The following is a 24,203-nucleotide window of genomic DNA, read 5'->3' on the forward strand; positions in this document are numbered from 1 at the left end:
TTCCTGTCGGGGAGAGAGTGTAATATGGCGAAGACCTACGATTACCTGTTCAAGCTGCTGCTGATCGGGGACTCGGGGGTGGGGAAGACCTGTGTCCTGTTCCGCTTCTCCGAGGACGCCTTCAACTCCACGTTTATCTCCACCATAGGTAGCGGGATCCGGGAGTGGCTAGGGGCGCCGGAGGCCCGGGCTGGGCGCGCCCCTGAGGGGCTGGGGCTGAGAAATCTACCCTGCTGGGCGGGCCGAGGGCTCTGAGAGGGTCGAAGGGAGAAGAGCAGCCGCCTGCACCGCCGTTTCGGGGTTCATGGGCCGTGGCGGGGGAGACCAGGTGCCCATTTTGCAGATGGGGTGACTGAGGCTCCCATCCTCAGCCCGCTCGTTAGGGAGTGTTATGTCCTGGGCAGGCGTCTTCGCACCCGTCCTTTCGGTCTGTCCTAGCAGCAGCCCTCGAAGCGGTTCTTTTGCGGTTCCTGTCTTACAGAGGTGGAAACTGAGTCATGAGGAATTGGCTGTGGGAAAAAGACGGTGACATGTCGCCTTAATGAGCAATTGCTATGTGCCAAGTCCTTCACGTGCATTTCCACACTCTAGTTTCGGTGTTTTAAGTGCTGTTATGAGCCCGTCTCACAGATGAGTAATTTGAGGCTCAGGGAGGGCGTGGGACTTATCCAAGGCCACACAGTCTGCAGGTGGTGAGAATGGGATTTAATGGAATTTAATCCTGGCTGTGTCTCACCCCAAAACTCGAGGCTTAGCTCTTCTAGAGAGTTAGCACCACACACCCCTGGCTGATGACAAACTCAGTTAATGCACCTTGGAGCCGGGACTCTAACTCACACCATTCCTCCTCTTCTCTGGAGCATCCAGAGGTTGAGTCCCTCTCCTTGCCATGTTTTCCCCCATAAGTGTATTTTCCTCTAGAAGAAATGATAAGAGGAGTCAGGACCTTTTCCCTGCCTGCCTTTTATCCTGCTCCAGGATGACAGCAATGGCAAGTGACAGTGCTGCCTGCCCTGGGACCTGTCATCCCCAAGAAGATGCAAGATAAAACCCTCAATGAGAAACTAAATCAGCCACTGCCACAGACAGCCTTGACTTCCCTATCAAAGGGCCCAGGACACCGGTTGTCAATTTAGAACAGCTTTTCCCGTAGGGCCAGCCCACATCGTGGTTGAACAAAATTGGCTTGTTGTGATGTCTCAGTTGTGATGTCCACAGAAGTAGAGTTGACCTCTCTCAGCGCCACAGAAGCAGTCCTGGCCCACGATGAAAAGGTTAGACCTGGGAGTAACACCGATCAGAGTGGCCTGTGAGCTCTGCAGCCCTGCTAGGGATGGGGATAGTGAGGGAACGGTCACTAAGTCAAGGAGTTTATTCAAAGTCAAGAAAACATAGAGAATGGCCTTTGCTTTATGTGTGACTTCAACAGAATCGTGTTATCTCCCTAAATCTCATGATAATGTGCCAATTCCATTCTTGCCCCCCTCGAGGAGCTGCACTTTATGAAACAGTTATATGCCAGATGTAAAGTAGAGAGAATTAACTGGAAATCATCATGTCTGGTTCCTAGTTGCTGCTGGCCCTTGAACGTGCACTACCCCTCTCTGACCCCTGCTGTCTTCAGAGCAGGAGTGACGCTGTCTGCCTGGGCTAGTGCCCTGGTGGTTGAGGACTAGAATTAGACAATAAGGGGTTGTCATCACAACCAGAGGCCATCTAGAGAAAACAAATGAATGGCTCCTGTGGTGACAGCTTCCACCCTCTGAAGACAGATGTTTCTGAATTCTTCCCCCTCCCCCACTCCAAGGCCAAGCTTTAGGGTAACCCTTGTGCCCCAGCCAATCAAAAAGTGGCTTTAATTCAGCCTGGACGACAGGGCAAAACCCCATCTCTGCAAAAAATCAAATGAAATTAGCTAGGCATAGTGGCTCACCCATGTAGACCCAGCCACTTAGGAGGCTTAGGTGGGAGGGTGGATTGAGCGCAGGAGGTCAAGGTGCGGTGAGCTCTGATGGCGCCACTGCACTCCAGCCTGGGCAACAGAGCGAGACCCTGTCTCAAAAAAAAAGAATACAACTGTGGGCAGACTGTGGCTTGCATTTACCCAGTTCCCAGTTTCCTAGCCTCAGCACCTTCCCCTCAAACCCCCTCTTTAGAGTTACTTTAAAGCTTTAAAGAGGCCATCTTCCATTTGCAGATGAGGATATGACTTGGTGAAAGTTAACCTAGCAAGGTGACCCCAAGATCCCTCCCTCCCACCCCAGCGTTCCGCTCCTTCCATTTGTAGCCTTCTGTCTTCTAGGAAAGTCTAATTCACCGTGACCTTGAAGTTCAGGCCTCATAATTCTTAGGTCTCATAAAGTTTGCACTTCCTAATTAAATTTGGCGTGTTAATAAAACCCAGCAGGAGTGTAGGGCAGAGCGCTACTGTGGAGCTTAGCCAACCTAACAGTGCTCCTTGATTTTGTGTGTCCCTGTGCACGCATGGCAGGAGGTGGGGTATGCTTTAGGAAGCCTAGGCACACTGGGCTGTCTAATCCTGAAGCAGAATCTCTCAATGCTTAAAGACAATTCCATAAATTAGCCAGACGTGGTGGCACTTGCCTATAGTCCCAGCTACTCGTGAGGCTGAGGCAGGAGAATCGCTTGAACCCAGGGGGCAGAAGTTGCAGTGAGCCGAGATTGTGCCACTGCACTCCAGCCTGGGCAACAGAGCGAGACTGTCTCAAAAAAAAAAAAAAAAAGCGATTCCGTGTTGGCTGAGGGCACCTCTGGGTTTTCTTTATAGACCAAGGATTGAGTGGCTGTTCATTTTCTGCCACTCAGTCCTTAACATTTTGCCAAAAGTAACATATCGCCAAAATCTATTCTCAGAAGCCCCATCGATCATTTTGTGGTGTGAACTTGGCCCTGTGGCTCCCTGGAATGGGTTCTCACCAGCCTGGCTGAGTGCCACTGACTCCTCAGGGGCCCATTCATTCCTCCAGTGACAGGGTTGGCGTGTGAGAAAGTGCTTTGTGAACCGCTCAGCACCGCATAGACCCTGTTGCGCTTTATTTCTTTGATCCGGCCATATTTTGCCAAGGCCTCTGTGGGCCAGGCAGCCGCTTTGGCACGAGGGCTGCAGAGAGGACCGAGTGAGTCAAGGTGCACGCAGGACTGTGCTACCAGCTTCTAGCAAATGCATATTGAGTCACTGGGAGGGAAAAGCAGTGGATGAGACCATCAAGTCCCTGCCTCCAGGGAGCTTATGTTTGAGAGGGCGAAATTCCAGTGCTGAGGCTGGCTGGATGGAATTAGCATCCCCACCCTGGGTTCAGAGAGGTCCAGCCAGGCCTGGGCCTCAAGTCTTCCCCGGCAGGGATTTGAAGAAACTCCTAGTGGCAAAGGCTGAGTCTGGCTGTTCCTCGTCCACCCGGGTCATTAGGATCTGCAAGCATTACACCCAGGTCCATGCAGCTGGTGACACAAATATAGGTCGGATAAGTTAATAAATAGGTAAGAGCAAGTGGATGAGGATGGTCAGGAAGGCTCCCTTCGGGAGGGATCTTGAATAGGGACCTGAACAAAGGGATAGCCAGGGAGCTACAGAAGGAAAGAACTTTCCAGGACAGGGAAGAGCAAGCGTAGAAGCCCCGAGTCAGGAGCGTGCTTGGAATGTTTAGGAAATAGCTGTGTGGATGGTGTGGCTGGAAAGAGAAGGTCATGAGCCAGAGTCCCAAGAGGTGACTAGGTTAGGCGGGACCTCGGCACACCGGGGCAGCTGTTTCCACTTTATTCGAGGGAAGAGGGACCGGGAAGCCACTGGAAGATGCTTTTTTGTGGAAAAAAAAAAATAGCTTTACATGGCCGGGTGCAGTGGCTCAAGCCTGTAATCCCAGCACTTTGGGAAGCCGAGGTGGGTGGATCACGAGGTTAAGAGATCGAGACTATCCTGGTTAACATGGTGAAACTCCATCTCTACTAAATAAATACAAAAAATTAGCTGGGCATGGTGGCGCATGCCTGTAATCCCAGCTACTCAGGAGGCTGAGGCAGGAGAATTGCTTGAACCCAGGATGCAGAGGTTGCAGTGAGCCGAGATTGTGCCATTGCACTCCAGCCTGGGTAACAAGAGTGAAACTCCATCTCAAAAAAAAAAAAATAGCTTTACTGAGATAGAATTCTCATACTCCTGCCAGCCACAGTGGCTCACACCTGTTATCCCAGCACTTTGAGCGGCCGAGGTGGGGGGAATCACCTGAGGTCAGGAGTTCAAGACCAGCCTAATCAACATGGAGAAACCCTGTCTCTACTAAAAAAAAAAAAAAAATACAAAATTAGCTGGGCATGGTGGCACATGCCTGTAATCCCAGCTACTTAGGAGGCTGAGATAGGAGAATCACTTGAACCCAGGAGGCAGAGATTGCAGTGACCCAAGATTGCACCATTGTACTCCAGCCTGGACAACAAGAGCGAAACTTCTCAAAAAAAAAAAAAAAAAAAAGAATTCTCATACTCTCGTACAGTTCGCCCATTTGCAGTGTACAATTCAGTGGCTTTGGGTGCAATCACAGAGTTCTACAACCACAAGCAATTTGGGAACATTTTTCATTATGCCAAAAAGACACCAACCCTTCCAATGTCCGCATGCCCTGCCTCCCCCAGCCCCTGGCAACCGCTAATCAACTTTCTGCTTCTATGGATGAGCCTGTTCTGGACGTGTCTGTTAATGGAATCTTACACTAAGTGACCTTTAGTGTCTGGCTTTTCTCAGTCTCATGTCATCAAGTTTCATCCACGTTGTGTATCATGGGTGAGTGCTCTGTTCCTTTCTATGACTGAGTCATATTCCATTGTATGGTTGGACCACATTTTGTTTATCCATTCATTCTTTGGTGGACACACAATAGAAAGTTTGGAGCAGAGGGCCGGGCGCAGTGGCTGACACCTGTAATCCCAGCACTTTGGGAGGCTGAGGCAGGTGGATCATTTGAGGTCAGCCTGGCTGACACAGTGAAACTCCATCTCTGGTAAAAATTCAAAAATTAGCCAGGTATTGTGGCGGGCATCTGTAGTCCCAGCTACTCAGGAGGCTGAGGCAGGAGAATTGCTTAAACTTGGGAGACGGAGGCTGCAGTGAGCCGAGATGGTGCCACTGCACTCCAGCCTGGGCAACAAGTGAGACTCCATCTCAAAAAAAAAAAAAAAAAAGGGACAGTTTGGAGCAGAGGTTAGCTGTGTGACGTGGTGGTTAGTGTTGTATTTTTGAAGGCTGAGGAGGGGACTGAGGGAACAATGGGAGCCTGGGGAACGTCAAGGTGGCTGCGAGGTCACTGTGGGGAAGAGGGATGGAAGTGGGAGGTAGGAGACAAGAAGGATGGGGTCAGAAACACCTATTAGGAGGTGATCTTCAAGAGGGCCTTAAAGGAGAAGTTTGCCCAGCTGACAGGCCAGCAGAACACAGACCACCCACAGAAAAACAACAACATCTGCAAAAACTGACGTGACCATGTGCACCTGCACATTGTGGGGCTCAAGGCCCTGTGTGCTTGGGGCCTGACTGCAGGGTGGCGGGGAGCGAGGGACTCAGAGTGGCTCTGCTGAGACCCACTCTGCACAGCTGCCTGGGGCGGGGAGGTGGGCTCAGCTGGCAGCAAGAGACAAGAGCAGGGCTTTGCCACCCATGCCCATTGGGTTTGCTCTGCACTGCCTGCTTCCATCAGCCCTTGGAGAGGGAATGTATCTCCAGGAGTTTCCAGATCTGGAGATTCCAACATCCTGCATGCCCAGTGCCAGGCAGGGTCTCTGTAAGCCACGACAGCTGTCACCTGCACAGGTTGGCAGTGCCCAGCTCAGACAGCTTAGGAAATGGGCTGACAGTGATATGCCTTTTTTTCCTTTTCTTTCAGGAATTGACTTTAAAATTAGGACCATAGAGCTCGATGGCAAGAGAATTAAGCTGCAGATATGGTAAGAGTCTTTGTTCTCTGTCATTCTCTTCACCTGGCCAGGACGTTGAACCAGAAGCCCTTGGTATTCTCCCTCCACCCTCCCTGTGACCTTGGCCTCCATTTCTTGGTGCCCAGTCCTGGCACATGGGACTTTTTTCAGAAACTCCTGGAGTTTTATACCCAGCCCAGAGGTGCCAGGGTCTATAGCATGGGCACAGATCTGCCCAGCCCCAGTTAGCTCAGTGCTCCACTGTGGGCACTGTCTGGGTTTGGGCTTCACAGTGGGCTGCTTACGTGGAACGGGGAGAGAGCCCTTTCAGTGCCAGGTGCTGGTGACGGCTGCAAGAACCGTGAGATGCCCCAGCCGAGAGTTTCCTTTTGAGCCTCTCCACCCACTCAGAAGCATAAAGGTCCAAATTCACTTCCTCTTTTCTCTCCTGGGGCAGCCCAGGCCTCCCTTCCCAGCATATAGACCCAAAACCCCCAAACCGAAATTAAGCCAAGGCTGGGCCCCCTGGCAAGACCTGTTTCTTTTCCTGAGACCTGTGGGTGACTTCCTGTGCACATACAATTAGGGAAGTGGTGAGGCTCCAAGTTGCCCTCTCTGGCCTGACTGTAGTTTCCAGAGACTGAGTTCAGGTGGTCGGGTATAGTGGGGTCCTGCCCTACACATATGCCACTTGCATAGAGTCACTGGCCCTGAGCAAAATAAAGAGAAGTCAAATTTAAGAGCCTGGTGCAGGCTGGGTGCGGTGGCTGACATCTATAATCCCAGCACTTTGGGAGGCCAAGGCGGGCAGATTACTTGAGGTCAGGAGTTCAAGACCAGCCTGACCAACATGGTGAAACCCTGTCTCTACTAAAAGTACAAAAAATTAGCTGGGCCTGGTGGCAGGCATCTGTAATCCTAGCTACTTGGGTGGCTGGGGCAGGAGAATTGCTTGAACTGAAGAGGCAGAGGTTGCAGTGAGCTGAGATCGCACCACTGCGTTCTAGCCTGGGCAACAAGAGTGAGACTCCATCTCAAAAAAAAAAAAAAAACAGCAGTGCAATTTCCCTGTCACCCAAACCAGGCAAGTGCCTTTGGGTGGGAGATGTGTGCCGGGAGATGGACCACGAAGCTGTCCTCCTTCAAGTCTCAAAGTGTGAGCCGTCGCCCCCACTTGCCAGTTTCAGGGAGCCCCACAGGTCCCCTCGGCTCCAGGTGATGTTCACCTCTTAATCTGGCTTGGGGAGTCTGGAGCGGGTTTAACGCGCAGTCCATCCTGCAGACGTTGGTAGTCAGTCAAGCTCTGGCTGCCTTGTAAGTTCTGAGCCATGGAAGTTTCTCCACTTCCAGCACGTTGGTGCCACGTCACCCTTTGTTCCCAAGTCCAAAGTGACGCTGCACCAGCAAGCAGAAATTTCACTTTCCTCCTGCCCTCCTGCTTCTGCTCTTAGCACCTGTGGTGAGGTCAGTGACTCAAATCTCTTCTAAGACAACTAGGACGGCAGTTGAGGAAAAAATGGCTGTTCTTAACCACTCATGTCTCCTGCTGCTGGTTCCAGAAAGTCAGCTCCAAGCAAGGTGTTTCTGTGTGGTCCAGACATACAGAGCCCTCCAGGTCCCTGCAGGACTGTGGGAGGAACCCTGGGCTTGGAGACAAAAGACATGAGTACTGACCTGGCTCTGCCACTAATCAGTTAGGTCACTTTTAATTTTTTTTTTTTTCCGAGACAAAGTCTCACTCTGTTACCCAGGCTGGAGTACAATGGCATGATCTCAGCTCACTACAACCTCCGCTTCCTTGGATCAAGCAATTCTCCTACCGCAGCCTCCTCAGTAGCTGGGATTATAGGCCCCTGCCACCACGCCAGGCTGGTTTTTGTATTTTTAGTAGACAGGGTTTCACCATATTGGTCAGGCTGATCTGGAACTCCTGATCTCAAGTGATCCGCCAGCCTCAGCCTCCCAAAGTGCTGAGATTGCAGGTGTAAGCCATCATGCCTGGCTTTTTTTTCTTTCCTGTGACAGTATCTCACTCTGTCAACCACACTGGAGTGCAGCGGCATGATCTCAGCTCACTGCAACCACCACCTCCCATGTTCAAGCAATTCTTGTGTCTCAGCCTCCCAAGTAGTTAGGACTACAGACACGTGCCACCATGCCCGCCTAATTTTTGTATTTTTATTAGAGATGAGGTTTCACTGTGTTGGTCAGGCTGGTCTCGAACTCCTGGCCTCAAATGATCCACTTGCCTCTGCCTCTTAAAGTGCTGGGATTACAGGCATAAGCCACTCGCCCAGCCAGCTAGGTTACCTTTTTTTTTTGAGATGGAGTTTTGCTGTCACCTAGGCTAGAGTGCAGTAATGCAGTCTCAGCTCACTGTAGCCTCCACCTTTCAGGTTCCAGCAATTCTCCTGCCTCAGCCTCCCAGGTAGCTGGGATTGTAGGCACGCGCCACCACGCCTGGCTAATTTTTGTATTTTTAGTAGAGATGGTTTCATCATGTTGGCCAGGCAGATCCCAAACTCCTGACCTCAGGTGATCTGCCCGCCTCAGCCTCCCAAAGTGCTGGGATTACAGGCATGAGCCTGAGTCCCAGCTGCACCCAACAACCAAGAGCTACGTTTCCCAGCCACATGACTGGCTCGTCTATGAACTAGAAACTCCAAGGAGAATTCCCTAGAAGCAAAGGTGCAGAAGAGGGAGAGGGCGCGTGGGTCAGGAATCCTGTCATGGCTCTGCCTCATCAAATGACCTGAACCCTTCCAAGCCACAATGTCCTTCCCTGTTATAATAGGTAGATTGATTACAAGGTGCTGCCTCAGCAGAAGAACTCGCAGCAGATGACCGGTGAGAAAGCCAGGCATCCCGGGTAGATGCTCCTTGTCTCCTATTGGGGACAGTTATTTGCCTTTGATGTTGCTCATGTCCCTTCTCTTCCTGTTTAGGGACACAGCCGGTCAGGAGCGGTTTCGGACGATCACAACAGCCTACTACAGGGGCGCGATGGTAGGGATTTTCGGTTTGTTTATTTGTATCTCCTTTTCAAGTCAACACGGGAGCGTAACTGTGCGTTGATTACTGAAGCCTAGATGTTCTGTGGAGCTTGTGCCCCAACTCCTCGGGGCTCCTTGGTCCTAAGTTAGTCTTAGGAAGAGGCTGCGACCCCAGGCCCGCCCCCGTGTACATACCTCCCTTCTGGCTGCAGAGACCATGCAGGGTTTAAATAAAGTAGAAACATAATTCTTTGGGAATGAAGGAAGACACAGGAAGCCGGTTCTTCCAGGTGAGCTCAGTGCAACTGGAGTCAGCATGCCCTGACTTTTAGGAGCGGTCACATGACCCACATCAGTCTCGATGGAATTTGCCATCAGAAGTGTGAAGCTTTTCCAGGAGCTTACCTGCCCTGGGCTGTCGGCTGTTATATCCATCGCCCGGGCCTGAGGCAGGATGACGTGACAGGAAGACTCACTCATCATCCCTCAAACATTGCTCGAGCACCTTCTCTGGGCCAGGCCTGAACTAGATGCAGAAGGCGGCAGGGGACAGGGCGAGGTCCTGTCTCAGGCCCTGTGTATAAACAGCAGGCACTGAGGGGCGGAGAGAGCAGGAGGTGGAGCCCCTGGACCTGGCCTGAGACCCTGGCTTGCCCTCTGAGCTCCATCTCCTGACTTGGAAAGTGGAACAGCACAGCGCTGTGTCCCAGGCTGTGCTGAGGATAAATGGCTGTCTGTCTCCATTCCCAGTTCCCTCTGTTCCCTGCTCTTTGCTTGGCACACCCCATCATTTAATTGCTTGGGCAACTGCCTATTTCCTCTATGAGGGCAGTGCCATGTCCCGGTCCCTGCCATCTGCCTGGCACCAGGGGACCTGCTGGGTCTGCAGTAGTTGCTCAGGAAAGACTTGTGGGCTGTGGAGGTGAATGGAGGCATTATGTATTTAGAGCATCCCACGTGGCGGGCGTCCGAAACCTCATGGACACTCACTCGTGTGGGTTGCAGCCTTAGTGCACCTCAGTAAAATTAATGTATTTCTTTCCTCTCCCCTCTTGTGCTCTGGTGAAGGGGGGCAGAGGGCCTGAGGGCACTGGGGTCTTGGGGAACTTCAGCCTCTGGAGAAAGCTGTGTGACTTGGGGTCTGTCCCAATCTTCTCTGGGCCAAAATAGCCACCTTCCTCCCTGTTCTGATCACCAAGCCCTCCCCTGCACCAGGTAAAGGGCCCAGGTCTTAGCTCAGTTTATCTCATTGCGTTTTGTCTGTGTACCCACCCCTTGTCATTCCTGTATTATAACGAAGAGCCTGAGGTTTGGCCTGGTGTTTTGCCCTGCTGAGCTTCACTCAGCAGGTAAATGGCTGGGCTTCACTGGGCTATTTGTCTCCAGCACTCACATCCTCAACCAGCACTGAGATGATTGTCGCTCTCCATCCTCCTAGACCCAAGATAACCTGAACAGATGCTGCTGGCTGCGTGTGGCTATTTGAATTTACACAATTAACTTTGAAAGTCTAGCCAGGCACAGTCGCTGATGCCTGCAATCCCAGCACTTTGGGAGGTGGGTAGATCTCTTGAGGTAAGGCGCTGGAGAGCAGCCTGGCCACATGATGAAATTCCATCTCTACTAAAAATACAAAAATTAGCCACATGTGGTGGCGGGTGCCTGTAATCCCAACTACTCTGGAGGGTGAGGCAGGAGAATTGCTTAAACCTGGGAGGCAGAGGTTGCAGTGAACCAGGTTATACCACTGTATTCCAGTCTAGGCAACAGAGCAAGACTCCATCTCTTAATTAATCAATTAATTTTTTTTTTTTTTTTTTTTTTTTTTTTTTTTTGAGACAGAGTCTCACTCTTGTCGCCCAGGCTGGAGTGCAGTTGGTGCAATATTGGCTCACCGCAACCTCTGCCTCCCAGGTTCAAGTCATTCTCCTGCCTCACCCTCCCGAGTAGCTGGGATTACAGGCATGCACCACCACGCCCGGCTAATTTTGTATTTTTAGTAGAGACGGGGTTTCTCCATGTTAGTCAGGCTGGTCTCAAACTCCTGACTTCAGGTGATCTGTCTGCCTCAGCCTCCCAAAGTGCTGGGATTACAGGCGTGAGCCACCACACCTGGCCAATGATTTCTAAAAACATTGAAAATCCAGCTTCTTGGGTCAAAGCAGCCATGTTTCTGGTGCCCTAGAGCCTTATGTAGCCAGTAGCAGTCACATGGGACAGTGCCGCCATTACAGCTGGGTCGTCATCTCTGTCAGCATGCTTCTAGACCCTTGGGCCTCAAAGTCCGAGGTACAGGAAGCACTGGATGCCTGGAGACCTATTGTGAGGTTTGCCCAGAGGAGGGCCTGAAAAATAGTCACTTGGAGCCCTGAGGGGCGTTTCCAGGAAAACCTGGAATAGGCTGGCTGGCTCAGTGTTTTCCAGGTGCTTCTGTGTGATTCTGAGAGAGCTCTACCCACTGCCCTGCTAATGCCCAGGTTCAGCTCCTTGAAACAAATCCAGGAATTTGAGCCTTGGGCACATATCACCAACTTAGTGGTGATGGCAGGACTCCTGGGCCTTCACAGGGTCCAGTCTCTGGATAAAGGGCCCCATGTCCCCGACCCTGACCACACTTGATTCACAAGGTCTGCCCACTGTGGCTGACGCATGGCAAACATTATGGGCCACTGCAGCCTTGAGGTTCTTCGCCATGGTTGTGGCTGATTGTGAGGCCATTATTCATGTCCCCGAATTCCTGGGAGCATTTGGAGTTGCAGTGACCCTTGCCCCATCTGTGTGGTTTTGTCCCACGCCCTTGCACTCATACCTGTCTCACCATTACCACTGCGCGTGTCCTTATTCTGCAAACCTGGACAGCCTCAGACAACTTGGCCAGCAGCAGAGATCATCAGTGCCCTCTGAGGTGCCACAGATGCAGGGCTGGGCCCGGGGAGCAGGTAGCAGGGAGGAAGGAACGAAGGAAGCCAGGCCTGGGCGTGAGCAAGCCACATGCCTTGGAGCCCAGGGTCCCCGGACACAAAGGGGACTTCTGATGGCACTGCAGGCTGGCCTTCTGTAGGCACTCCACAAGGACATCAAGAGCCACACAGGCTGAGTGCAGTGGCTTACACTTGCAATCCCAGCACTTTAGGATGCAGAGGCTGGCGGATTACAAGGTCAAGAGATCAAGACCATCCTAGCCAATGTGGCGAAGCCCTGTCTCTACTTAAAAAATTCAAAAATTAGCTGGGCGTGGTGGCGCATGCCTGTAATCTCAGCTATTTGGGAGGCTGAGGCAGGAGAATCACTTGAACCCAGGAAGTGAAGATTGCAGTAAGCGGAGATCGTGCCGCTGCACTCTCCAGCCTGGGCAACAGAGTGAGACTCCATCTCAAAAAATAGAACCACAGACCATCAGAGGGTGGCCCCCACATGTGGAATGTGGATTCTGGGGCTGAAAAAGGCCCTGAGACATTGCTGAGAGGGTAGGTGTCATTAATGCTTTTGGAGTTAGCCGCCAGCGCTCCCCACCCCCGGGGCTTGAATCTTTTTTTTTTTTTTGAGAAGGAGTCTTGCTTTGTTGCCCAGGTTAGAGTGCAGTGGCACTATCTCAGCTCACTGCAACCTCTGCCACCTTAGATTCAAGCTGTTCTCCACCTCAGCCTGCCGAGTAGCTGGGATTACAGGCATGTGCCACCACGCCTGGCTAACTTTTTGTATTTTTAGTAGAGACAGGGTTTCACCATGTTGGCCAGGCTGGTCTTGAACTCCTGACCTCAAGTGATCCACCCACCTTGGCCTTTCAAAGTGCTGGGATTACAGGCATGAGCCACCACACCTGGCCGATGAGCTGCTGCACCTGGCCCCAGGCTTGAATCTTAAAGGTCATGTCTCTGTGCCTCAGTTTCCCCTTGCATCACATAGGCATGTTTGCCCTTGTCCACAGCAGTGGTGAGGCTGTGGACCCAGGCTGAGGCAGGGCTGCCCCGAAGCTCTTTCAGGACCAATGGGCCGTCTTCATATGTTGGTTAGGGAACCGGATAGGCCTCAGCGCACCCAACCCTTCTTCACATAGCTGGTCCCCTCTGTGATGGGGTCACTGGAAGTTGCGTGGATGTCAGGTCAGGACTCCCTGGGTTTAGTCATGCCTGGAAGGTGGCTCTGGCAGACCGTGGGTTGAGCAAGGGGTGAAGAGGAGGCTGACTGCAGGAGAGGGTCAGCGTGAGGGGAGCCCTGCTGGCAGTGGGCCTGTGGAACAGCTCCCAGCGTCAGGCTGCACCACCCTGTGGGCCACAAGGGGAGCCAGTGGGGCTTGTCATCGAGGGCGTGGCGGGGGCCTGTGAGGCAGAAGGGTCACCTCAGCAGCCCAGGGGGCGGGACAAGACTGGTGCCAGAGCCCAGCAGAAGGAAGGGCCGCAGGGATGGAGAGGAGATGGCTGGCCTCTGGGGTGCCACAGAGGCGGGAAGAGTGGCAGCAACAGGCCTGGCTGTGCGGCGGGTGCTGGGCTCTGCACCATTCTCCTGTGCTGCTGGGGCCTTGCCTCCAGAGTCTGCAGCTGATGAAACACCCGTGTCTCCTCTCCCCGCCCAGGGCATCATGCTGGTTTATGACATCACCAACGAGAAGTCCTTTGACAACATCCGGAACTGGATTCGAAACATTGAGGAGGTGAGGCCTGCCGGCTCTTCCCACTGTCCCTGCTTCAGTCCTTGTCCCAGCGCTCTCTGGTTTACCTATGAGAAGGCCAGGGTGCAGAGACACACACAGGTCACTTGCCAATAGCCTCCAAATCAGGGACTCAGTGGGAGCAGGGACTGAGACACAGGCAGCCGGCCCCAGGGACCACACCCTGGCCTGGCCCCGCCCCAGAGCCCTTCGGAGCCCACCCCTCCAGCTGGGCTGTTGGATCTGGCCAGCGTCACAGTCATAAGAGAAGGAACATCCAAGCTTGTGGTCACCATGCGCATTGGCTGCTTTCTAGAGAAGGAAGGTTCTAGCGCAGGTGTGACCCTTGTAGTCGGAGGGTGTGGTAGCTGGCCAGTCAGTTGTACTTTGAGCTGTATCAGAGCTGGGTGTGACCTGCTACAAACTACCTGTGTTCAGACCTTGACCCATAGAAGGGAGAGGAGGAAGCCAATCCCTCCTCCCCCTCCCAAAGCCATCTTTATCTTCCTGCTCCCCAAAAAACTGACCTCACCCCCAAAGCCTTCCTGGCCAGCGGCACCTGCAGCTTTTGACAGCTAACCAGGTGGAGCTTCAGGTCTGAGGCACAGCCAGATAACTTTTCCCATCTATAATGCCAGCGCAAAATGGCACATCACTGTCCACCCAGGACTCATGGACCCCCTCAGGCCAGGCTGAGAGGCCACCCCATCATTTATGAGTCATTGCACTGGGCTCAGCTCCTCAATGATCCTGAGAGGGCTGAGCTGCCGAATTAGCCAGTGCAAGGCTGCACCCTGGCTGGGGAAGCCGTCTTCATCCATGGAGAGGAGCAGAGCCTGGTCTTTGCGAACGGTCTGTTTCTGGCCAGCAGGCAGGAGCACCTTCTTATTCATGGGCAGTGAGGCAGGGAGTGGCACAGTAGGTTCCAGAGACCAGGCCTCAGCTGGTGAAAGAAGACAGCAGTTTCCAGTGTCCCCATTCTTCAGGAAGCACGGTTGACTCCATGAGGACCCAGGAAGGTCTGATGAAGGAGCTGCCTGTGGGTGTGAAGGCAGAGTTTGGGCAGCACCACATGGTATGGTGAAGTGCCTGGGGCTGGTGACAGCCTCGAGTTGCGATCACCTCAGGCATGGCCCGTTTCTGGAGCCCACAGAAAGAGTTGAAATGTCAAGGCCAGGCATGGTGGCTCACGCCTATAATCCCAGCACTTTGGGATGCCAAGGCTGGTGGATCACCTGAGGTCAGAAGTTTGAGACCAGCCTGGCCAAAATGGTGAAACCCAGCCTCTACTAAAAATATAAAACATTAGTCAGGCATGGTGGCTCACCGCTGTCATCTCAGCTATTGACTGAGGATCACTTGAACCCAGAGGCAGAGGTTGCAGTGAGCTGAGATCATGCCACTACACTCCAGCCTGGGAGACAGAACGAGACTCCTTCCTTTAAAAAAAAAAAAAAAAAAAAAAAGAGTAGAGCAGAAGGTCCCAGGACAACAGCTAAAGCCTCCTGCAGAGGAGCCAGGAGGGGAGGGAGGGAGGGAGGGAGGCAAGGGTGGGGGGTAAATGTCTCAGCCTCACTCACCCCTGCAGAGGCCAGACCCCTGCAGCAGCCTGATTGACATATCCGTAGAAGCTGCCAGAAAGCATTTCAGAAAATGTGCATTTGGTCAGAGTAGCAGCTCGAACCCTGGCCCTGGCCCTGGCATTGGCTGTGTGACATGGGACTGGCTGCTCGGCCTCTCTGAGCTTCAGCTTCTCCCTTAGACTAGGCTGTGCCTAGCAGTCCTGACCCCACCACTCTGATTTCTGGGGACAGGCTCTGTGCTGTCAAAGGTACCTGGCCAGTGTCATCCAGTCTGATCCCCTCCCTGTCTCTCCCCCTCTCTCTCAGCACGCCTCTGCAGATGTCGAAAAGATGATACTCGGGAACAAGTGTGATGTGAATGACAAGAGACAAGTTTCCAAGGAACGGGGAGAAAAGGTGGGCATGGTGGCACAAGGGGCAGAGGGCCTGGGGGGTCTCAGGATTCCCATGCAGAGGCCTTCCCCATCCCTCTGCTGCCCCAGGGGCTCCCCTGAGTGCTCTCGGGTAGAAAAGTTGGGTTTTGGTGGTTCCTTTTATAAGTACATGCTATCCTGGCTTGCCTGGGACGAGTTGGTCACCCCATTGTGGCACATGCCAGGGGACAGCAGAGTGGGAAGCACATGCCCAGCTGGGGCTTCTCAGGTGCACTCTGTGGGCGTCTCGTTGAAACCCAGCATGGCCCCACTCCAGGCCTTCAAAGCCACAGGAGCAGGGGACAGAGCCGTGGTTTGATCCCAGCAGGGCCCTGCCACCCTCCCATCTCAGCTGCCCTCCCCGGCGCTCCATGCCCTGCACAGCACTGTGGAGGGGCATTCGGAATGGGCTCCCCATTGGAGAATCGAGGGAGCCACCCAGGAAGCCACAGCCCCAGCCCCAGCCCCGTTGGTGCTCCCACTTGGCACCAGCCCCGACTTCCACTCCTGTTTTGGGCAAGCTCAGATGTGCCCAGCAGCTGGTGTGCTTATATGTGTGCCTCCCTTTCTCACAGCTAGCCCTCGACTATGGAATCAAGTTCATGGAGACCAGCGCGAAGGCCAACATCAACGTGGAAAACGTGAGTCCCAGGCCCTGCTGGGAGACACGGGGCCTGCAGGATCAGCCCCTTCATGCTTAAGAGGGAGCTGGCATCCTCTGGGGAGGTCTGCCAGACAGACCAGCCTCTGGCTCCATGCTGCCAGTCAGTCCTCTGAGGGACACTTGCTGGCCAGTGCTACATGCCAGGCACAGGCGGCCTGTGGGAATCTGCCATCAGCAGGGGCAGGCCCACAAAGGGCACCTAGGACGCGTCTCATAGGCCCCTGGGCAGCCCTGGGGAATAGGCATGGTTTTACAGGTGAAGAAATTGAGGCTTAGAGAGCCCCAACTCTGTTTACACTCTCAGCCATGCCAGTCACACTGGAGAGGCCCCTGTCAAAAGCTCAGACACAGCAGGGAGCCCTGATAGGAGTTGGTCCATGCACCCTCCCCTCTCCACGGGTGACCCCAGCCCTTGCGGCCGACCCCGTGATGTTTCTCCCTCCTGGGTATGTTTCCAAGGTGGGATCTTCCACATTACTCCCACCCGAAGTGTCTGTGCTGCCTGGAAGACCAAGGCCAGAATCCTCGCCTGGCATGGAAAGCCCTCCCTCGCTGGCTACAGCTGGTGTTTGTCACCCAGGACTCAGGCATTGCCCACCCCGCTTTCTTCCTTCTCCAAGACTTTACTGCATTCCCCGCCCGTGTGCCCCCTTTTCCACCTGTCAGGTTCCCTTTGCTAGTCAGGGCCCAGCCTAGGAGGTCCCTCCCCAAGTTTGTCTTCGTCCTCTGCTAGACCTTCCTCCACACCCCAAGCCACTTTCCTCTCCAGAACCTCCCACGTCATAGGTATGTGTGTTGGGATCATGCCTCCCACCATCTCTGTATGTCCCACACTCAAGGCCGTAACAGCAGCTGGAGCCTTGGCTGTGCTGGGGCATGAACCTGTTCCTGCTCCCGGCCCGGCCAGGCAGGAACTCCAGGTGAAGCTTGTTTGGCCACAGAGCTCTTGCCTTTTCCCCTGAGCAGACAGAACCGAGGAGTCAGAGATGAAGAACTGGGCACTCCATCTAAATCCTTCTGGATCAGTCGGTTAACTTGCCTTTGGTCAAGTCACTTGGCCTCTCTGAGTCTCAGTTTCGTCTCTGGCCAACCGAGTATAGCCCCATCTCACAGGGCTTAGGGGAGGCCCCGTCAACACTAAGGTGCTCTGTGGAAGTGAGAGTTGGCATTGGAGAGGAAAGGCCGTTGGGAGGTGGAGGGACTGGGGAAGGACAGGAGCTGGGGCTGGGCAAACCAGCTGAACCCACTGCCATAGGAGGCCCACGTCTGGGAAGCTGTCCCACCACGCTCACTCCACACAGGTGGCTGAGGACTCGGGGTGCTGTCATTGCAAGTACTAAGTGTGCTTATTCCGCAGGCATTTTTCACTCTTGCCAGAGACATCAAAGCAAAAATGGACAAAAAATTGGTGAGTGTGTGTCCTTCCCAGATCCCTGAGTGGATCTCTGTGGAATCCAGCCGTCGTTGTTAGCAGCAGTGACATGACGCACCCTAGATCCCGCTTTTTAGGGCCCAGCCAGACCCTATGGGACGTTGCTAGGAAAGAGGGGAAGAGTTTGCAGGTGTGGCTGGGGCATCAGGCAGTGCCAGCCTGGGGACGCTGCCCAAGCAGACAGGGCTGTTCCCGGTGAGTCCCCAGGCTAGCAGGGTACGCATGGCCCTTTCCATTCCACCTCTGAAAAGGGCCAGAAAGATGACATGGTGTGCAAGGACAGAGAGCCATGTCCTGGAGAAAAGCTTCCTAGGTCGCTCAGGCAGGGCCAGGGCTGGTGTCTGATAACTGTGGGCTCACCATCTTGACAAGCATGGCAGATTCATATGCTGCCCCTGGCCCACCCAGCCCCAGATGCTACAGGCTGTCACAGCTCTGCCACCTCCCTTGCATCCCAGGGCTCTGAGGCCTCCAGGGAAGTCTGCATGAATCCCTCCCATCCACCCTCTTATTTGTTTCTTGCTTTTTTTTGTTTACCATGCTCGCAATTTCCTAGTCCACTGTGCTCAGGGTCAATGGTGCTTTCTTGACAGAATCTAAACACTTCCCTGTACTTTGGGGCATTTAAACACCGTCGCGAGCCTTCCTCCCTCACCTTGGTTCCAGCAGCCGCCCTTTCCCAGCTGTCTTAAATTTCTTACCCAGTCGAAGACCACACACTGCTCTATTTGTGGATTAAGGTTGGCCACTCAAGAATGCACATAAAATGCAAAATGCCATTCAAGTGGTTGACATCTGATGTGAAGCAAATCTATTTCGTGATTCTAAGATGCTGTGAGTTGAACAGTGAGGCATGTGATTGATTTAATAGCAGCTCTTCGGCCATTAAAATGGGAAACAGCTCAGCTCATGGAAACCAATGTACTGACCAACAACAAGTTGGGATTTTCTTGTATTTTTTTTCTTCACTATAATGGTCAAGGTTTGATTCTTTTTTCTTTTCTTTTTTTCTTTTTTTAGTTAAAAAAGAGATTTTTTTTAAGACTCTCACTCTGCCACACCAGGCTGGAATGCATCAGCACCATTCACAGCTCACTGCAGCCTTGAACTCCTGGGTTCAAGCAGTCCTCCCACGTCAGCCCCCCAAGTAGCTGGGGTTATAAGCGCGTGCCACCGTGCCTGGCTAATCTTTTTCTTTTTTAAGAGGCAGGATCTCACTTGTTACCCAGGCTGGGCTCAAACTCCTGGGCTCAAGCAGTTCTACCTCAGCTTCCCAAAGTGCTGGGATTACAAGCAAAAGCCATGGCGCCCAGCTCAGGGTTTGACTCTTCACAACCCTTCTGACTCATTTTGCATCATGGCAGCACTCTGCCTTCCTAGCCGGCCTACTGATTGCTGGAGAACGTGCTGGATCCTTTCCCGGCATAGGTTATGAGCGGCCAATGCTTGACCCGAATCCTTGCAATTTCTCATTTTCTTAATTGAATTGCAAAGCACCAACAAGCGAGTTTAGTTCCTCACTTTTTCCTGCCACTTATTCTGACCACAGCTGGGGCAGCTGCTCCACTTTTAAGGATTCTTGTGATCTGATTGGTTCCACCAGGCTCCTTTCCCCACTCACCTTAATCACATCCACAAAGTCCCTTTTGCCATATCAGGTAACATATCCACAGGTTCCAGGGCTTAGGGCATGAACATCTTTGGGAAACGATAATCTGCTGACCCCTGGACCATCCCTGGTCTCACTTCCTCCCATCATGAAGCCTCTGTTCAGATGTCACTGTCAAAACACACCTCCTGCTGTCACCTCTCCCACTTTCCCTGCCTTCTGTCTCTCTCATTACTGGCCATTGTGGGAAACCATGCTTCTGTCTTTCCCGAATGATTTCTGTCTCCCTTGTCCATGTGAGCTCCCCATCGTAGGCCCTTTTGTATCGCCTGCCACTGCATGCTTAGGGCCCAGAAACACACCTGGCTCATCGTAGGCCCTCAGTAGTTACTGTTGAATCAATCCAGGTTTTACCTAAGAGCTGAAAGATGAGAGGAGTTCGTCAAAGAAAATGGGGAGGCTGGCCGGGCGTGGTGGCTCACGCCTGTAATCCTAGCACTTTGGGAGGCTGAGGTGGATGGATCACCTGAGGTCAGGAGTTCAAGACCAGCCTGGCCATCATGGTGAAACCCCATCTTTAAAAAGAAAAGAAAAGAAAAGAAAAGAAAATGGGGAGGCAGGTGCAAGTCTTTCAAACAAGGGGAGGTGGGAGAATAGGATGTGAGCTCCTGGGATTGTCACAGGCCAGATTCACTTTGAATGGTACAGACCGAGGGCATTCCTCTCTGAAAATAATGGGCGGCACTCATGGATTTTCAGTATGGAATGTGTTGACACAGTTAGCTTAGGTCTCATGTCCCTAGCAGCAAGTGGAAGTCAGATTAGAGGGGAGAGGTGGTGAGGCAGAGCCACAGCACAGGGACATGGAGACCAGTCAGCTGCAAGTGACAGTGGGACTTTGAACCTGGGCTTCCCAAATCCTAAGGGACACAGCCTTTCTGCTGCTCTCCCCCCACCCCCGCTGCCTCAGTAGAAGGTGCTCAGCAGAGATGGGCAGTGACTGGAGAGAAGGAGGAGCAGGAGCTGATGAATAGAGGGAAAAAAGTACGGAAAGAAGAGAGTGGCTTGGGTGAAAATGAAGGGTTGGAAAGATGTTGAGAGGGTGAGTGGGAAGGGTATGATGGGGGTGGATAAGTGAGAGAGTGGTTGGAAGGGGTGGTAGATAGCAGATGGCAAAGAGATCTGTTTTTGAAAATAATTGTCAGTTGTAAGAGAACTGAATGGATGGTTGGTCGAAGGGATAAATCAATGGTTGATTTGTTGGAAGGAGACGGTTGGATAGGTAGATGATTGGTTTGTTAGGTGGCTGGAATGGGATGGATGAATGGTTGGTTGGAAGGAGGTGGTTATTTGGAAGGGGATGGATGGATGATTGATTGGTCAGAAGGGGTAGTTAGAAGGAGATGGTTAGTTGGAAGAAGTTGGATGAGGGGAAGGAGACAGATGGGTGGATGGTTGGAAAGCGGTGGGTGGTTGGTTGGATGAGGTGGTTAGAAGGATGGTTGGAAGGAGATGGATGGTTGGTTGGTTTGTTGGTTGCAAGCAGGTGGATGAATGGAAGGGAATAGCTTGGATGGATGGATGATTGGTTGATTGGATGGATGGTTGATTGGTCGATTGGTTGATTGGATGGATGGATGATTGGTTGGTTGATTGGATGGATGGATGGATGATTGGTTGGTTGATTGGATGGATGGATGGATGGATGATTGGTTGGTTGATTGGATGGCTGACTGGTTGGTTGATTGGATGGATGGATGGATGATTGGTTGATTGGATGGATGGATGATTGGATGGATGGATGGATGAAAGGGTATAAATGAATGGTTGTTTTGTTGGTTGGTTTGGATGATTGGAAGGGGACAGATGGATGGACTGGCAGATGATGGATGGATGGTTGAATGGATGATTGGTTTGGTTGGGTTGTTTGATTGGATGGATGCATGGTTGGTTATTGGATGGATGGATGGATGGATGGATGGATGATTGGTTGGTTGATTGAATGGATGGATAGATGGATGGATGGATGGATGGATGGATGGACAGACGGGTGGATGGATGGATGATTGGTTGGTTGGATGGATGGGTGGATGATTGGTTGGTTGATTGGATGGATGGGTGGATGGTTAGTTGATTGGATGAATGGATGGATGGATGATTGGTTGGTTGATTGGATGAATGGATGTTTGGGTTGATTGGTTGGATGGATGGATGGATGATGGATAGATGAATGGATAGTTGGTTAATTGGATGGATGAATGGATGGTTGGTTGATTGGATGAATGGATGGATGGATGATTGGTTGGTTGATTGGATGGATGGATGATTGGTTGAATGGATGGATGGATGAATGGATGGTTGGTTGATGGGATAGATGAACGGATGGTTGGATGATTGGTTGGTTGATTGGATGGATAGATGGATGGATGGATGGATGGATGGATGGATGGATGGATGGATGGATGGATGGTTGATTAGATGGATGGTTAGTTGGTTGGATGGATGGATGGATGGTTAGTTGATTGGATGAATGGATGGATGGATGATTGGTTGGTTGATTGGATGAATGGATGTTTGGGTTGATTGGTTGGATGGATGATGGATAGATGAATGGATGGTTGGTTAATTGGATGGATGAATGGATGGTTGATTGGATGAATGGATGGATGGATGATTGGTTGGTTGATTGGATGAATGGATGTTTGGGTTGATTGGTTGGATGGATGGATGGATAATGGATAGATGAATGGATGGTTGGTTAATTGGATGGATAAATGGATGGTTGGTTGATTGGATAAATGGATGGATGGATGATTGGTTGGTTGATTGGATGGATGGATGATTGGTTGAATGGATGGATGGATGGATGAATGGATGGATGGATGGATGGTTGATTAGATGGATGGTTAGTTGGTTGGATGGATGGATGGATGGATGGTTAGTTGATTGGATGAATGGATGGATGGATGATTGGTTGGTTGATTGGATGAATGGATGTTTGGGTTGATTGGTTGGATGGATGATGGATAGATGAATGGATGGTTGGTTAATTGGATGGATGAATGGATGGTTGATTGGATGAATGGATGGATGGATGATTGGTTGGTTGATTGGATGAATGGATGTTTGGGTTGATTGGTTGGATGGATGGATGGATAATGGATAGATGAATGGATGGTTGGTTAATTGGATGGATAAATGGATGGTTGGTTGATTGGATAAATGGATGGATGGATGATTGGTTGATTGGATGATTGGATGGATGGATGGATGGATGGATGGATGAATGGATGGCTGGTTGATTGGATGAATGGATGGATGGATGGTTGATTGGATAGATGAATGGATGGTTGGATGATTGGTTGGTTGATTGGATGGATGGATGGATGGATGGATGGATGGATGGATGGATGGTTGATTAGATGGATGGTTAGTTGGTTGATTGGGTGGATGGATGGATGGATGGATGGATGGATGGATGGATGGATGGTTGGATGGTTGTGAAACGTAGCGCTGATGCTCAGTGATAACCTCAGAAAACCTCTTGGATTTCAGGAAGGCAACAGCCCCCAGGGGAGTAACCAGGGAGTCAAAATCACACCAGACCAGCAGAAGAGGAGCAGCTTTTTCCGATGTGTTCTTCTGTGAGGGACACCGCCTTACTCTGAGCCTCGCTCAGCCCAGCTGACTGTGCCTGTTCTGAGTGAGCCCCTCACTCAGCCGGGGCCCTCCCACCTCCAATGCCCCACCTACGCCGTGGCCACCGGGCCCACGGCCACCAGAATGCAATTGAGAAATCGTTTATTTTAGTAACTGTCTGATCTTTTTCAACTTCGGAGATGGAATAAGTTAAAATTGCTATTTTTCCTGTAATGTCTGCTGAATGGGCCCACCCAGATGTTGTGTGTCCAGAGAGAGAGGGAGTTAAGGTGCGACCGTCAACCATAGCCAGTGTCAGGCTTCTGTCTCTGGGCCTTTGCTTCGTTGCCTCTCTGCGACACAAAGCCCCACCAGGAGGCTCAGTCACATCCCCTACCACAGAAGCGAGGTCCCAGAAGGCCAGCAGTGGCTCCAGGAGCAACTGGTCCCATACCCTGAACAAGGCAACCAACCACCAGGCCCAGGAAGCATCACCCAGGAGGTCTGGCACCCACTTCCACCTCTTCTCTCAGTTTTGGACAAGTGACAACAAACCATTTTGCCCCCTCACTCTTCTTATTTCACTGTTAAACCAAAGGAAAGCACAAATTAAGGAAATCCTGTGTAAAGCATTGAGAAGGAAAGAAGCCTGGAGCAGCCTCTCCAGTCCCGTCATGCCCATCCGCAGTCCCCATCGAGCATCAAGGGGACACTGTGTCTGCTACAAATGACCCCGAAAACACAGCCGCAGCCGTCGCGTGGTCCTTCTGAACTCAGAACACACTCTGCTCAGCACGAAAATGGCCCCCACCCCTTCGCTTCCTCCCGCTGTCTCCAAATTGGACGTTCTTTCTAGCTGAGATTTTTATTTTTCCAGATCTGTAGTGCCATGAAGCGATTCTGTCTTTAACTTCCAATGGCAGACCCGGGTTATCGGGAACAAGTGTGACGTACCTCTGGCTGGACATGGCCGAGACACGAGGCATTCCATGGCAGCAGGCTGACCCCACAGCATTCTGGGTTGATTTTCAGCCATCATCATTGGGTTCTGTTTTAACAGCTCTGCTGTCCTGTAGAGACTGCGATTGGGACCAGGTCACCAAGCCAGAGGGGTGTCACTTTTTTTCCTTTCCTTTTATCTTTTTTTTTTTTTTCCTCCTTAAGCTGCTGTTGATCCAAACCATTGGTATCATAGTTTCTTCTTTTTTTGAATTAAAACCAACATATCAGTAATAGTCTGCTCTCCCCGGGAATTTAACATGCTCTGTTTACATCAATAAATGCACTTAAGGAAAACAAA

General features: G+C 51.9%; 1 protein-coding gene across 1 annotated transcript; it reads left to right on the forward strand.

Moving 5' to 3' along the window:
• The first annotated feature begins 10 nt into the window (after positions 1–10).
• Positions 11–24,203, forward strand: RAB8A (RAB8A, member RAS oncogene family). The gene is made up of 8 exons (XM_035287003.2): positions 11–148; positions 5,892–5,952; positions 8,868–8,928; positions 13,489–13,566; positions 15,453–15,542; positions 16,135–16,200; positions 17,581–17,631; positions 22,820–24,203. Exons 1-8 carry the CDS (start codon positions 25–27, stop codon positions 22,910–22,912), a joined length of 624 nt encoding a protein of 207 aa, XP_035142894.1. The 5' UTR covers positions 11–24; the 3' UTR covers positions 22,913–24,203.

Source organism: Callithrix jacchus, chromosome 22 (assembly GCF_049354715.1).
Source record: "Callithrix jacchus isolate 240 chromosome 22, calJac240_pri, whole genome shotgun sequence".
Lineage (NCBI taxonomy): Eukaryota > Metazoa > Chordata > Mammalia > Primates > Cebidae > Callithrix > Callithrix jacchus.